The following is a 16,809-nucleotide window of genomic DNA, read 5'->3' on the forward strand; positions in this document are numbered from 1 at the left end:
GCCTGGTATTTAACAGTCCTGCAGCCCTTTTCTTGAAAGAGTGCAATCTTTTCTTATCTACGTATGACAATAGTACGACTGTTATATTAAGTACTTTTATATTAAATATTTTTTATGTGCCAGACTCTCTACATGGATTATTTCATTTAATCCCCACACACTGACCGGTTATCAGGTGGGTAGGATATAGTGGAAGCGGGACCCATGCTCATGGCTTTTAACTCCAAGTCACAAACCCCCTTCTCAAAGAGTTGATGGTCTGTTTTGGAGCTAGGATACACACAAATGAAGAGGGGTTAAGAGAGTATATGACAATGTACTAAACCAGAGGCTGGAGGAGCTGAGAAGAGTTGCTGATTTGAGCTAAAGTCATCCCAGAAGGAGGAAGCGCTTGGGCTAACCATCAAAGGGTCGGTAGGGTGCGGTAGAGGAAGGAAAGAAGGAGCAGAGGCAGAAAGGCAGGGAAAAGAAATGCGACTGAGTAGGGCTGTTTAAGTATAAGGCACTGGGCTAGATATAAATACAAAGTGAAGGAAAGGCTCCTGCCCTCAGGATTTTCCAGCCCCTGGAGGCAGGTAGCTCTGGACACAGCCTACCACGTTAGATGTTCTGTAATACATTCTGTACTGAGGAAGAGAAGGGCTTTCGATCTGAACATGAAATTTCCAGGAAGTATTGCTGAGGAAGCAGGCAGCATTGATGAGGGACGTACAGTCGACTTTTTGATGGGGAGGAATGAATGTGGAGATAGGGACAAAGGGCATTTGGTGTGAGCGAAGTGCAAGGCAGATTTTGGGAATGGTGAGCTCTGGTATAGCGGGAATACAGATTAATCAGGGGAACAGAGGAGGTTATGAGGCCGGAAAGACAACGAGGGAATGCCCTGCAACAGAAAGAACAACTGGTCCCGGGATGGCTTCCTCTCTATCCCAGAATACCGGTGACTCAGAATTTTCATAAGAAGTTGGGAAGGCCCGGGGTCGCTCAGTGCACTCATGGAGCTTCGTTCACAGTGTTTGGCTGAACTTCCTCTAGCAAGGACAGGGTGGGGCTTCTCCCTTCTGAGGCAGGAGGTTGTGTAATCCCACTACTGACTTCTCTCGGATAAAGGAATACCGACACCTTTCTTAATACTTTGGTTCCTGGTTTCACTTGAGTGTCTCACAACCATGGAGCTGTTCAGGCTTGATCCAGAAATGAGAAGTCAGTAGTAGAGAACACCGAATCTTCAGGCCATAAAACATAAAACACTTATTACATGGGGCCAGCTCCAAGGCCTATCCATCGCAGAATTCTGCCTCCAACTCAGTTGAAGAGTTAAGACTTCTTTGGCTTATGATTTATCTAAAGATTCTCTACCAGTATTTTTGGAGCATGCCTCTGGGCTTGGCACTGGGCGAAGAAGCCCTTTATGTGGATGGCCTGGTTCAATCTGTTCATAAATCCTTTGAATTTGTGAGATTATAGGCCCCCTTTCTCAATAAGGAAAGGGCACGTCACCCAGAGCTTTATGTTGTAGAGCTGGGTGTGACCCTTGTGTCCAGCTTCAGAACCTGAGCTCCCCTCCACTTATAACTCAGAGGTTAGGGACCATCCTCATACAACCAGTCCCCCATTCTACACTCACTGTCAAGAGCCTGTGTGTAGGAGGGCCTTGAACCTCACGTAGCAGCATGCTAACAAGGTCTACCGGCGTGCCTTAGGCATTTTGGGATCCCTCAGTCCCAGGGGGAGAGGTTGCCTTTCATGCGATCCCCATTTCCAGCAGCATTTTCAAACGGCATATGTGTCTTCCCCAAGGTGAGAAACCATACCAGTGTGACTTCAAGGACTGTGAACGAAGGTTTTCTCGTTCAGACCAGCTCAAAAGACACCAAAGAAGACACACAGGTTTGTAGGCTCACTTCTCATTGCTGGCAGTTATGTTCTCTTGGGTTGCAGTTGATTTTGTGATTTTCTTTGTTGTTGAATGTGGATGTGAGAGGGTTAGCCATTTGCTTAGCTTTTCCCAATCATCATGGTTCCCCCCCCCCCCCCACCGCCCCTGGAGATTTTCCTTTTCTGAAGAAAAAAAAGACAAGGAAACATCCCACATTTCTCCTGCAAACCGCAGAACAGTGGGATCCCAGTAGCCATGTGTTGATGATACACTGAGTAGCGGTGAAGACCAGGGTGGTGGAGAGCATGATCCAATTTGTAGAGTGTGATTCACTTTTTCAGTCTTGGACACAGCCGAGACTCTGGTGGAAAGCTGGACGTTTGTGGTTAAGGAATAGTTGTTCCCCAGACAGAAGCAGGTCATCTGGGATTACTGTGCAGAATCAGGTGGTCTGTGCCAGGCCTGGGGCATGGGGGACATCTGAGGGAGAGGCAGACATCATCACCAGGGGGCTGGAAATGCCTGGCTCATCCGGCCACCTCCAGGAAGCTGGCCCCGGGGGCCTCATTATGCTCCCACATTGTTAGGGCTGCGGCTAGACCTTCTCTGTCCATTTAGGTGTGAAACCATTCCAGTGTAAAACTTGTCAGCGAAAGTTCTCCCGGTCTGACCACCTGAAGACCCACACCAGGACTCATACAGGTAAAACAAGTGCGTAAACTTTTCTTCACATTTATTTTTCATTATTTTTTTAAAAATACTGTTGAATGAAGTTGTTTGTGATGTGAGAGATTGGAAAAGACGAGTGTAGAAGTTCTGAGAACTGTGCATGGCTGTCTTTAACTAATAACATTGTTTCAGAAGGGATGGGGTGGAGACCACAGAGCAGAAGGGAGATGTGAAAAGAACACTCTTTTACTGCGTGTCCAGAATGAAGGGAGGAGATGAGCTAGGTCCCCACTGTTACCAGTTTGCTACATTATACTGTGTCACTCAGTTTGATTGGATCATCAACTTTACAAACAGCAGAAATTCTCGCAAGCCAAATATTTATTCTTCGGAGAGCTCACATTTCATGACACTATTTTCAGAGACCTGAATCCTTGCTGGGCTAAAAGTTAATGTCCCAGGAGCAAACACGGTTTCTGCCAGACTCATATCAGCCTATGGATATTATTTCCTTTGTACTAGTATAGAGAGGGGAACAGGACATTTATTCACTGGTTGCTGAAAGTTTTTGCTTTTCCGCAAGCTTGGTGTGATTCATAACGAAAATAGCACCACCTTTGTTGTGTATTTTCTAGCTTTGGAAGGAGGGCCAAGGCTTAGGGTTATCTCGCTGTATCTTTGCAACATCCTTCCTTGTAAGAAGAAGAACATAGGCATGTTTTATCCCCATTTTTCAGATGAGGAAACCGAGGCACGTAGTGATGAAATGACTTGTCTACAGTCCCGAAGCTAGTAAGAAGCAAACCCAATTCCTTCTGCTCCCAGCCTACCCTGTCCTACAGCCTTCTTTCTTGGTGAAAGAGCATAGGTTCATCTCACAGCCCAGGGAGGATAGGAATCAGGAAGAGAGCCAAGGTCAGCAAAGCTGAGTGCCATTGAGAGACTGAGGAGAGTGAAGACCAACAAGAGAAAGGGTTGGGCTTTGTCCATTGGAAGATGACCTTTGACAGCATGGCTGGAGGTTGGGGTGGACGGCCAGGAGCCAGATCAGGAAGAGCAGAGGAACAGTGAGGGAGGTGAGGGAAAATACGAGGTCACGAGCCCCCGTGCAGCTGCAGATTCTCAGCCCAAATAGGCTGCCATTTATAGACAGGGTCAAGGTACCCATGCCCCAGAGTGGGGTGGGGTGGGCATCTCTTTTGCTCTACTCAGGTGCCTCTCGTGTTTCTTCTTTTCCTTAGTCCTGAGCTCATACTTTGGTGAGAAAGTTATCGTCCCTTTTATCCTGCCCCCCTCCTCCTCCAACCCTATGTGTATCTGTATATGCGCAAAATGGCCCATGTCACTGGCAGACTGTTTTACCCTATATTTGATCAGCCCCCAGTTCTGACCCTGGGACAGCGCCTCCCCTGGGACATTCCTCCCTGTGTGTCCCAACCAGTAGTTCTCAGAGGAGGCAAAGTGGGACCAGTGATACCCTGGGAAGATCTCCCCGGTGGAACAGACGTTGGCGCCCGTGGCATTCTTCCTTCAGATTAAGCCACAGCTCAATCTCCGTAAGGGCCAGGCCTGGGAGGTGGGGTACGGCCAAGGGCGTGGGCTTTGGAATAGACAGACCTGGATTTAAGTCCTGCTTGGGTCTGCCCTCACTAGCGGTCTAGCCTCATCTCCAGAGTGGGGATACTAATGCTTGTCTTATAGGACTGTTGTAAGGAATACATGAAATAATGTATGTAGATGATGCCCAGCACATGGCTGGGCATATATTAGGCATTTCATAAATGCTGATTATCCTCCCTGTCCAGAATGAGGCTTGGAAGGAACTTGTGAGAGCTCCTTGGATGGAGTGGTCTCGATCTTTTGGCAGGCTCGTTAAAAATCTTAAAACCAAAAAAGAAAAAAAAAATCTTAAAACCAAAAAAGAAAAAAAAATCTTAAAACCAAAAAAGAAAAAGAAAATCTTAAAATCATGCCTCACCTCGAACGGGGATTATGCTCTGAGTAACACTTTGAGGTAAAAGAAGCAAATGTCCTGCAAACTGGTATCAGTGACTTATTTTAAAATACCCAGCCCATCCAGAATATCTCCACAGGCGAGATATTAAAGCTATGGTCACGCTCTACTACAGGAGGGCAATCAATCAGTAATATCCAGGGTGATGATCCTGAGCCCCTGCGGCCCAGTGAAGCTCAGTTCCCTGGGAAGACAGTGCAGGGGAAACATTCATGCAATTCACAAAACAGTCTAACAGCAAAGGGTGAAACAAATGTTTTCCCCTCGATTACATACAAATTGCCCAGACACTTTGATTAACTAGACTCATTCCTTCCCTGCCATTTCCCCAGGCCTCTGACTTAATATTTCATACTTTTTATAGTAGTTTAATCCTGAAGAACGCAGAGGTGCTGCCATTTCCTGGAATGGGCCCGATTTGTTAGCCTAGGGGAAGAACTAGAGGGAATTGGGAGTGGGTGCCTTGGGATGATTTAACTCGGGCATTTGATAGCTGAACTTGTGCCCAGTCTCTCTGCCGCAAGCGTCTCTGACTGGTAATTGTGTCAACAGGTGAAAAGCCCTTCAGCTGTCGGTGGCCCAGTTGTCAGAAAAAGTTTGCCCGCTCAGATGAATTAGTCCGCCATCACAACATGCACCAGAGAAACATGACCAAACTCCAGCTGGCGCTCTGAGGGGGTTCGACTGGGGGACACGTCTGTGTCCCAGGCAGGACACTGTGTGAACTCCTTGCAAATCTGACTTTAAAATTCCTCCTCCCTCACCTCTCTGAGAAGGAAATGGCAGGTGGTCTTCTTCATCCAGCTCCCAAGACAAGATGTCTGTACTACTGGATCCTACCAGGTTTGCCCGGAGGCGTGGGGCTTGCTTGGCTTGCTTTTGGTTGACTCAGAGGCCCTGGAGAAGTGGCTGACAATGTCCAGTTAGTTAAAATCCCATCTCCGCCGCTTGGTCTGGATTTCCCACCGGAAGAAAAGCCACTGTTGATAATGTCCCCCCGCCCCCTCTTCTTCTCCTTTTACACTCCTTTTCACTAGGAATGGAGTCATTGTACCATTTTCCATCATAGAATATTTATAGGCCAGGGCATGTGTATGTGTCTGCTAATGTAAACTTTGCCATGGTTTCCATTTACTAACAGCCAGAAATAAATCAGAGAGCAAGGCACTGGGGCTGAGTCCCGTCCGACATTCCGGAGGTTAGGCAGGCGGCGAACCTGGAAGGCAGGATGTAATGCTACCAGGCACCTTAAAAAACGTGTGTGTTTCAAGCAGCTGAAGAAAGAATCAGAACTAACCAGTACCTCTGTAGAAAAATCTAAAAGAACCTTCCCGTTCAACTAATTATGTTAACATTAGCACAATGCTGTTGAGAAACTGTGCTTGGAGATCTGAGATTTTGGTTTTGTTTATTTTCGACTTTTTTGAGTTGTAATCACATGCATCTTCAGAGATGTACATATCTCCTCACACAAAGGAAGTCGGATTCATTTTTATCATCTGGGGTGTCCTTAGAGTGTACAGACCACGATGGGTATGTGGCTTCAAGTTGTAAAAATTAAAGTGATTCTAGAAGAAAATTGGGCTGGTCCAGGATCTCCACTGATAAGACTGTTGTTAAGTAACTTTGAGTCTACCAGTGTATGTGACAGAATGAGACTTACTAGTGTGAGGAAATCCATTGTTTAAAGGTGGTTGAGTGTGTGTGTGTGTGTGTGTGCGTGCATGTGTGTGCTTAAAGGAGGGTGTTTATTATTTACTGTTGCTTGAAATTACTGTGTAAATATATATATCTGATAATGATTTGCTCTTTGACAGCTAAACTTAGGAAATGTATAAATGTTAGATGCATCACTGTTTTGGTGTTGATGTTACAACGTATCAATGATAACACTAAAATGTAACCTGCATTTTTCACTTCACTCTCAATTAAAGTCTATTCAAAAGGAAAGTGGCAAGATTGTATCAGCTGCATTGTGTTCAAACCTTAAGAACAGTTGAGACTGTCTTAAACAGGTAAGAAGATGCTACCGGACATCAATGATCACTAGTGTAGTCTATCCATGTCCTGACTACTCTCTGTTTCTTTCTGTCAAACCTCAGAAGGCAATTACCCTTCCTGGAAATAGCCAGCATCGTAAAGTGATAGTGCTCATGCTGTGGTCTGATGGGTCCGTGGATGGCTTAGTGGGAAGCGCGTTCGAGGGTTTATTTTAATCAGGCTATCCTTGTATCACTTGTTATTCCAGGTCAGCAAATGAGAATAGGGATGCTGATGATGACTGGTCTTTTCTGGAAAGTTCACTGGTACATACTGCAGTCAGGAGGCCATAGGCTGAACACCTAGCACAACTGAGTTGCCAACTGTAGTTGCTATAAATCAGCTCAGCAGGTTGAAAAGGGCTTAGACTTTCCAGGGCAGCAGAGTCTAAAAGCAAAGGTCTACATTATGTATAAACTATGAACTCTCTTTCTGGTTCTGGTGTACGGTGGTCTCTCAGCTGTAAATAAGGAGATTAATTTGGTGCCGCCCCTCTCAGCTCCAGTAGCTTGGAGTGCGCATGGGTCCAGGTTTCCTTTCTTCATTTACAATGTATCCAGAGCAGACAGCAGCTCAGCCACAGAGACCCTCTTCAGCAGCTCAGAGTTTGGGCCGCCTAAAAGTCAGGTCCTGGGGCCCCTCTTCGTTTGCATCTGGCTCTTGCATCACTGTTAATTATAGCTAGTATGGTGACTCATTTGTATCAGCCAGTTTTATCTTTTCCTGCCAGAAGACAGCATTTCTCTGGAGAAGCTCAGGACAAGCATGGCCAACGTCAGCAAGTCAGAGCGAGCCAGGTTTTACAACAAAAGCAAAGCCACATTGTCTCAACTACAGGAGGAAGACCAGAGATTCTCACACAACCTTAGCGATTTAGCGGGCAACAGTTAAGGTCATGGGCTTTGGTAAACTGACCAACCTGGATTCAAATCCTAAATCACTAGTTTCTTCTGTAAGGTAGGAGCAAAAGATTTCCCGGCTAGATAGGATTATTGTAAAGATTAAATTTGAGAAAGAAAGAAAGAGAGAGAGAGGGAAAGGAAGGGAAGGGAAAGAAAAGAAAAGAGAAAAGAAAAAAGAAAAGAGAGAGCTAGGACATAGCAAAGGCTTAATAAGCATTACCTAGAAAACCAATTACCCAAGAACTCACCTGCTAATTTCCTTTAGCTCCGCCCCCCGGACGTCCCCTAGCAGTGTCCAGCCATCTTCATCAGTCAGCTCTGCAAAATGACAAATCCCCCCAACCAGAGGTGAGGTTTGCAGCAATAGGGCTCTTGCCAGCATCCGTACAGAGATGACATCTGCTTGCTCTGTGTCTTTTGTGAAGCTCTGGGTGGCAGTGAGTGTGTGCTTCTGAGACCCACGGAACTGAGCATCAGTCGATTGTCAGGGTGATAGTTGGTCAGTGGGAGTTCTCTGCCGCTCCAGCAAGGGGCTCTGTTTGGTGCACGTGTCAAAATGTGCATTTTTCCCTCTTGCTTTACTATGGTGTCTAGTTCAGTATATGGTTCAATGTCTTTGAAAGCCCCCTTCTCCTTTGCTGGGATCTTCGCAGACTGTTCCAGTCATCCGTAGCCCCCTCATGTGTGACCTTGTGTAACATTCTAAGTACATAACCTTAAAGAGTAACTTCAGTGGGTGTAGCGCTTTCCCATCTAGGACAATCTGTAAGGTCGACAGGGCAAGTATTATTGCCACTTTACAAAGGAGGAAGTTGAGGCAGGACTTGGTCTTGGTGTTCTGTATCCACTGCATCATGCTTGATGGTGTAGACTCGCACTCTGCTCCATTGTTTCAGATCAGAATATCTTTCCAGCCAGACTGTGAGCTGCTAGAGAGGAGCAGGTCTCTCCCTTTCCTGAGTTACTTATAGAAAGGCCTTCTCAACCTTCAGTGACCATATGCATCACCCGAGGAATCGCTAAGGGGCATGCTCAGATTTCGAAGTTCTGGGGCAGGGTCTGAGAGTCTGCATTTCTCACAAGCTGGGCCGTGAACCACCCTTTCCATAGCAAGGACCTGGAGAGTGGGCTCAATAAATACTTGCTGAAAGGCGACCGATGAGATTTTGCTCTAGACAGGCCACGCTGAGCCTGTCTAGCCGAGAGAGAGCAGCCAGGGGACATGGCCCGTGGCTGTGCTGCGGTGGCCCATGGAGCTGTGGGTGGGGACATGCATGCTGCATGTGTTAGCCCCAGTGAATCCATCCATGAGAAGGTTTGTTTTCCAACCCAGTCTCCCCATCCTCTGCTGGTGACTCGCCCCAAGCAGGGAGGCCTCCCTGGGTGAGACGAAGTGTGCTGTGTATCCAGCCCTTGTACCGTCCTCAGTCCACATCGCCACAGCAGGCCTTGACCTCCCCGACACCCACAGCCTGGAATTCTGTGGTTTTGGAGCGAACTTACTCCCTGTGAGCCAGCAGCCCATGTCCTGCTCCTACCAGGAACCACTTGCTTAGTGCCTTGGGTACCAACAGGCAAGGGCAGTGGCTTCCAGAGGCCTGTCCTCCTTGCCCGGTGTTTGCTCTTCCGGTCTTGGTTGAACAGGTGTGTCAGAGAGAGGTGTGTGTGTGTGTGTGAGAAGAACAGTGGTTCTTGACTGGGGGCATTTTTCTTCAGAGCCTCACAGCTGGCTCTGAATTTCTCACAGGTAAATGCCTAAGACAGTAAGGGAAGGCAAGCTTCCACAGGAAGGAAGACAAATCCCTAAGAAAATATGAAGGTGTTGGCCCTTTTCATTTAGGTCTTTGCTTCTAATGACGGTGTTAGGTATCAAGTGATTGAAATCTGCGCAACGCGTAATAAGTAAATTTAAATGATCATGATGATGAAGATCGCACCTGGTCTGGTTTCTTGCGCTGAGAAAGTAGCTGCTTTAGGGGAGGGCACCGGGCTTTTCTGCATTTTTCCTGCAAAATCCTGATTCCGTTAGTTCTTGAACTGGCCTAGAGAAGGAATGAGAGAGCCAGACAGCAGAGGAAGGGGCTGGTGGGTTTCCAGCCCAGCCAGCAGACAGCCATGTGTACTCAAGTCCTGAATGAGGTTGGTTTTCGGAGACAGATGAGAACAAACTCCTCAAGACCCAGGACTCTGGAGAGTCAGTGCCTTTAGGCCCAGACTGAAAACCAGCCGGGTCTGAGTGGAAGCCTCAGACAGAGAGATTGCAGATGTAAGCAGCAAAGGCAGACCAAATCAGCACATGTGAGTTGAAGAGATAACAAGATATTTTTATGGAGCAGGGGAGGATTGAAGGCCGGTCCGGGGGAGATGGGGCTGAGATAAATGCACAGGGTGGGTTGGTTGAAACAAGCAGCCTTTCCCCTCACAGCATCCCAGGAGCATTGGGGATGTTGACACCGGGTAAGAAGGATTGCCTGACACGGCAAGGGTTCTGAGGGCCACTGAGGAGGCAGCTGGACTCTGGGAGAAAGAGGAAGGAGGGAAGGAAAGAGGGAGACAGACAACTCTGGGAAGAAAGATGAGTCGGATGAGGGATGAAGTGTGGATGTCAGGGAGGTCTGACAGGAAGAGGGGGCTTCTGTCTGACAGGGCCTGACCCCCACGTGAACCGACGCCAGCACTGTGAACACACACCCAGGGCTCTCCCATGTCGGAGCTGCTCAAGTGCGAACGCGCAAGTGATCAGAACGGGGGCCGTTTATTGGACCTTTGCGTGTGGACTGGTGCCAGGCGTCCTACTGAGAATATTCCCATTTTACAGATGAAGAAACAGGTTCCAAGAAGTACGGCCCACAGGGTCATCCGGCTTGTATATGGCAGAGTTGAGATTCTCACCCGACTCTTGACTCTTTACCCCTTCCTCGTACCCTGTTTATCCTCCTGTCCCTGGGGCCTGTGGGCCCCACAGACCAGAGGAACAACCGCAATGCAGCCTTGCCCTCTTGTTTGTTCGGGTCCTGGGCATGTTTGTCAAGGGCGGGGAGAGAGGATAGGCATGATTGGCAAAGTGTTCTCTCCCCACATATCCAGTTGTAGAGCTCTTTTGCAAAATATGTTTTCTTTCAGTATTTTATATTAAATACCGGAACTTAAGAAATGACATAGCATAATGTTAGCCGGACAGTGATAAAAGGGGAAAATTGAGAAACACAGTTAAAAGTTCAAGGTCAATGAGTACTTTTAAAAAGCAGCATCCTGCTTTCCCAAGGAGCTGAACGTCAGAGGGAAGGGGCTGAGGAGGAAGCTGTTCGTTTCTAGTGAGGGTGGGGGAGGGCGAATCCTGTGGCTATGTCCCATAGATAAGACTGTCCCCGCGTCTCAGCAGGCGGCCTCCGTTTTTCTAAGATGTCATTGAGTCCTTAACTATCCAAATAAAGAGGGCCAGGGAGACTGTCACAGATGCCTCTCATCCCAATTTTTCTGAGGTCTAAAAATATAATGACCACAGCTTTCCTTCCAGCCCCAGCCCTGGCAGATCTCTCCCCTGGCAGGGGAGGAAGGGCGCGGCGATGCTTGGTCAGGGCTTGTGTGGAGATCTTACGGGGGAAGATAATCAAGCAGGGCCCTTTGAATTCAGTGGGTGGATAACACAAAGAGAATTCTGTGGAAGGTTCCGAATACTGCCATCTAGAGACACTCTTAGACAGCGACCCCGAGGCCCCAGGAGAAGCAGCTGAAGAGATGTGAATTTCGAGACGCTCCCCCATTCCCTAACTGTTCTAGTAACTTCCAACACTAGTGGCAAGACACAGTGGTTCTGTTTGCTGATCCGGCCATGCACCTCTGATGAGAGCAGCCCAGAAAGGCCCAGAGCAAAGGAGGAGTGAGGGTTGTTGAAGCCGGCCGTGGGGTGAACATGTCCTCCAGGACGCAGGAACATTCCAGCAACGTGACAGAGCCACTGAGAGCACAGGCTCTGCCATCACACTTGGGAGACAGCCAACACCTTCCAAACCTCAGAGCTTCCACTCATAACAAAACTGTGCGCCTCCAGGGCTTGTCCAGAAGACGGAAGGGGGCCCTGCAGGTGCTTAGCCCACATGCCCTCAGTCAAAGGCAGCCAGGTCTCTGGCTGTGCATCAAACAGGCTCTGGGCCACCCCCGCCAGCAAGTTATGGTCCCCACCCCCGCCCCCCACCCACTGCACAGAAGAGAGGTGGGCTGCCCTGGGCGAAGCTGGCTAAAAGCCCTCTTGTTGCACAATTGTCTCCATTTTCCTTGCGTGATCCGCCCAGGTCAGGAGGTTGAAGGGACTGGCGATGCAAGGTCATTTCCCCACCTGTCGGTCACCTCAGAGAGGATGGTGTGGTCAGGTGGGACTGGCCGGGACCCCCCCCTCATCAGGTGTCCTGGGGCATCCTTTGTGTAAGGTCCTTTCTGAACACATCCAAGTGCCTCCCTGCTGGGTCACCTTCCCAAATGAGAGGAAAAAAGCCTTGACACAGGGACGATTTTTTTCCACCAGTGTGTATGGGCAAGTGGGACAGTATCAAGGAATTGGCAACTCTGTGGGTCTCAGTTTGCAGACCAGTTGGGGGCCTTGGAGACACCTTGCCTTCTAAGTTGCTGGCTGCATTGCTTGGTTAGGTGCCCCAGATGAGCAGAACAGTGGCTCAAATAACCAAAAGCAGCAGTGATTAAAAACTTCTGGTACTGGGTTCTGAAATGAATTTATAGCATGTGTGTGTTTAATCTGTAATGGTAGATTCATCTTCCAAATTATGCTCATTTCCATGATGCTACTAAACCTGGATGAAATTGGGGGCGCCTGGGTGGCTCAGTCAGTTAAGTGTCTGACTCTTGGTTTCAGCTCAGTTCATGATCTCGCAGTCCTAGGATCGAGCCCCACAGCAGGCTCTGTGCTCAGTGGGGTGTCTGCTTGAGATTCTTTCTCTCGCTCTCCTTCTGCCCCTCCCCTGCTTGTGTGTGCGCACGCTGTCTCTCTCAAATAAATAAAATCCTTAAAAAAAAAAAACCTGGATGAAACTGAAAAATTTACTCATTTATCTGACCATCTACTGCCAAATCACCAGAAATTTCATTTCATTTTGCCCACTTTCCTCCACACTTGTCCTTTTAGGATTATAGGCTCTATGAATAGATGAAACACGGTTTCATTCTCTGGATCTGCCACTTACCAGCCTCGTGACTCTGGACAGGTTGACTTAACCCTCACTTTGCTCATCTGTAAGGTGGGACCATAGCATTGACCTCATAGGCCAGTTGTGTGGGTTAAATGGGGCCAAGTGCCCGGTGTGGTGCTTGGCACATAGTAGGAAGTTAATATACAGCAGCGCTTGCTCTTGTTTTGTCTTTGATACTGTGGGTACCCACTGGGTATCTGTCTGGCTTGGCATGCCTGGGGAAACCTCTCGGCTTTTCCTGGCACCGTCCCCCAGCTGGAAGTTAACAAGGGGGCCAGGATAACGGCAAGTTGGGCCAGTGTCGGCAGGGCATTCAGTCCCGGTGAGTCCCAGCCCTTTTCCTGCTGCAGGCATTCCTTGCCGGCTCCGCGAGGCGGAATGCAAACACCAGGCGAGTTCGGTACCATGCCCCAGGCTGCCAGGATGCACTCCTGGAAGCAGATATGTGTGGGCTCCCCCCCGTCAGAAGAGCTCATTAGGACAGTCTGTGATATGGTGCTGAAACCGGAGGCTCGTTCAGGCGGGCCAGGGATGGGGATGTCTCGTCCCTGCTGAATCTCTGTAGCTGATAAAGGCGGCCTCTGCTAGCAGATTTCATTTTTCACTGGGCCATCTGCATCCAGTCAAGGGTAGCTTGTCTTTCCAAAAAACCTCCTCATCAGCGTCAACCCTGCACAACCTCCCTCCTGGGTTAGCCCCCACTCCTGGTGCCCCGGGGGCTTGGGGACGGTGTGGTGTCAACAATCCAGCATCGTCAGAATGTACATGGAAGCATTGATGTGGACGGGCTCTTTATATGTCGGATGCCCTGTTGCTTTTTATCAGCCCGAGTTATTGCCGAGTTAGCTCTGTGTTAGCTGGTCTATAAATCTTCTCTCTCCCTTGCTTTTCCCCTTTTCATTCCTTCCTTCCACCTCCTACTGGCAGGTTGGAAGTTCCCAGTTTGAGATCGTCGGTCTCTGATGCTGGGGTTCTCATGGCAGTCCCAAGGGGACACCCTGCACGACACTCTCCCTGCCTGCAGTGGATCCCTATAGAAGCCTTACAGGTTTGGGGGGGAGGGAACTTAAGAGAAGGATCAACTTCCAGCCTTAAAGTCCCCCACCTTTTCTTTTGATCACCAAAATGTTTAAGGCCAACTGTAGCAGTCTGGGTCTTCCGGGAGCATCCCTTCAGAGGTGGGATTGGCCAGAGGAGCTCTGTCCCCTGCAGTGATCAGTTCCTGCCCACAGCCAGAGAATGGATGCACTCTACTAGCCACTGACGCCCAATTAACTACCGTTAGAACTGCTTTCATGGCCCTTCTGGAGAAACAGACATTCTGTGTAGGCTGAGGAGTCACGTCACTCACTGTCGAATTTGAAACCAGGGGGGGCAGTTAATAACTTTTTTCATTTAGCAAACACATATCGTGAGCCTTCTGTGAGTCTGACCCCTAGATCAGAGATGAAGCAAACATGGCCTTCCCCGCAAAAGCCTTACGGTCTTAAGCAGGAACTTAAACAGATGGTACAAGCCTGAGCTTTGCTTAAAGAGCCTTGGGAAGGTTTAACAGTCAGAAGGGTTTTCAGCCTGGTCTTGAAGGATGCATAGGAGTTCCTGAGAAAGAAGAGCAGGGAAGAACATTCCAGGCAGAATTAAAAAGACAGGGAATATCTTAGTACACCTAAAGCCATAGTGGGGAAGGAGGACCCTAGGCCGTTGTCCAAAAAGATTGCTTTCTTAAGATGGCACATCCTCGGATCTGGTTACCCAGGGCTGTATAAAGCTGTCTTCCACTGGCTTGTGAGCCAGTTATTAAATATTTAGAATTTTGTTGGGGCACCTGGGTGGCTCCATTGGGTAAACATCTGACTCTTGATCTCAGCTCAGGTCTTGATCTCAGGAGCATGAGTTCGAGCCCCAAGTTGGGCTCCATGCTGGGTGTGGAGCCCACTAAAAAAAGAAAAAAAAAGATTAACATTTCACAAGACAGTTGTTAAAACATTAGTCGCTTGGATTGGGAGTATTTATACCATAGAAACCGGCAAGTGCTACAAAGCAGGACTGTTTTGCTCCTTTGTTTTCTGGAGAGCCAGCTTACCAGCATAAAGTGTGTTTGTACTCAGTCAGTTATTGCCTTTTCCCAGGAGGGCCCTGCTTTGGTTCTTCGTAAGCATCTGGCCTTCAAAGATGGAGTCAAAAGACAAATAGAACAATACTCCACTTCTTTCTGTTTTGAAGATGGCATGGTGTGTGCAAGCCTTGTGCCTGCCTCACGCCGCGGTCCTCTGCTTCCTCCCTCAAGCCTAGTCTAAAGCCTCACTGGGGCCCAACCTACAGTCAGCCCCACTGGGATAGTCACAGGCCTGTTTCCTCCCTCCTGGGTATGGCAGCCCTTGTCCAGAAAGAGCTCCTGCAGGGGTGCTGAGCCTTGGATGCAGGAGATCTCAGCTCAGCCGATGTCAAGGAAGGACCGACTTCTTAAAGAAACTTTTTTTTTTCTTCCTTTGCACCAAATGGACCAGTTATTTCACTGTCGGTTGACACAGCTTTGGCCTTGATAAATCTATGTATGGTTGCTCAGGCCCTGAAATCTCTGGCCACCAACCACCGTCCCACTGTAGGGTGATAGAGGAGTGAAACAAAACACGTTCTGAGCACGGCTTTGCTGATGGCTGGTGGTGTATACAAGTGTATACGAGTTACTTAACCTCTCTGAACCTCATTTTCTTCATCTGCGTAATGGGAACAACAAGCTCACCTCATATGGTTGCTGTAAGGATTTAACTAGACCATGTGCATAAAGGACCCGGCTGTGCTATTTAGTCTCTTTCCCTCCACTTCAGCTCTTACCACCCCCCTGACTACTTCCCCCCACTGCCTTATCGTCTGTTAGCTAATGGAGTCTTGATGCTGACTTTTTTTTTTAATCAGTGATGGATCTACCTTCACATTTCTTCTGCTGGACCCTATTTGGAGTGTATTCATTAGGTTGGGAAAAAAGTCAGTGACCCATCTGGGGAGAGGACTCGTGGCTATGGCTTTATTACTTCCACGCTCGAATCCCTCTGAACCTGTAAAATGTGGATAATAATTGTGTTCACTAATACATTTATTTATTTATTTTTAAAGATTTTATTTATTAGAGAGAGAGAGGGAGAAACAGACTCTCCGCTGAGCAGAGAGACCGATGCGGGGCTCCATCCCAGGACCCCGGGATCATGACCTGAGCCAAAGGCAGACGCTTAACCGACTGAGCCACCCAGGCGCCCATATCTCATAGGTTTATAGCGAGAATCAAATGAGATAATAATGCATTTAAGGCATTTAGCAACTTGCCAGGTGCACTGCGAGCAGTCAGTGATGGGAGCTGCTGGGGTTTCACTTGCTACGACTAAATAGAGTTGAAAGGAGTCTGAGGGTCAAAGGACCATAGAATTGGAAGGAAGCTTGGAATCCAGTCCTCTTATTTACAACAACTCAAAGGGCCACAGAATGAGTGGCAAAGCCAGGACTCGAATCTAGGGATCCTAACTCACAGGTCAGAGTTTACCATGTCTCATCAGCAGGAAATGGTTAATCCTCCCACTGGACTTTTTTTCCCTACTGAAGTTGGAAGACCAAAACAACCCTCAAGGAGGATCATTAATATTGGGGTTTGTTATTTTGAGGCTAATTAGGACTCACATCGTTGTGATCCCCAAGGGAGAAACTGTAAGAGGAGCCCGGGGCCTCATTTCCAAGAATATGGAAGCTGTTACATGTTGCTTCTGAGCGCCCCAGTGGGGACCAGCGCCCCTGAGAGCTGATGGGACATACATCATCCTGAAATCTGGCTGCTCTGAGCCAAATACGAATACAGGCAAGACCCCAAACTGGGATTTTAGTTCTCTCTTTAGGAAAATGAGGTATTTTAGCAGATAAGACAAAACTGGGGAAATTGGCAAAAATCAAATATCAGCCTCATAATAAGTGTATTTGGAACAGAATATTGACCATATGTAATATGCGTGAAAGTGATTTTTAAATAGATTTTTTTTCTTTTTTCTTTTCCTTCATGTTTATGTTGGCCATTAGTTTGAGATGACCATTGACATTCTTCACTGTTGAAAGCCTTCCTCT

General features: G+C 48.0%; 1 protein-coding gene across 2 annotated transcripts in view; it reads left to right on the forward strand.

The window, feature by feature from the left end:
- Nucleotides 1-5,236, forward strand: part of WT1 (WT1 transcription factor) — a 41,403-nt gene extending 36,167 nt beyond the window's left edge. The window contains exons 8-10 of one of the 2 annotated variants that reach the window (XM_021684728.1): nt 1,801-1,890; nt 2,498-2,581; nt 5,115-5,236. In XM_021684728.1, coding sequence (XP_021540403.1) covers nt 1,801-1,890; nt 2,498-2,581; nt 5,115-5,236 — 296 coding nt within the window. Of the gene's footprint in view, nt 1-1,800; nt 1,891-2,497; nt 2,591-5,114 lie in introns of both variants that reach the window. The other variant, XM_021684729.1, reaches the window with a different exon arrangement.
- Nucleotides 5,237-16,809: the final 11,573 nt, after the last annotated feature.

The sequence above is a fragment of the Neomonachus schauinslandi genome, chromosome 11 (genome assembly GCF_002201575.2).
Source record: "Neomonachus schauinslandi chromosome 11, ASM220157v2, whole genome shotgun sequence".
NCBI classification, from domain to species: domain Eukaryota; kingdom Metazoa; phylum Chordata; class Mammalia; order Carnivora; family Phocidae; genus Neomonachus; species Neomonachus schauinslandi.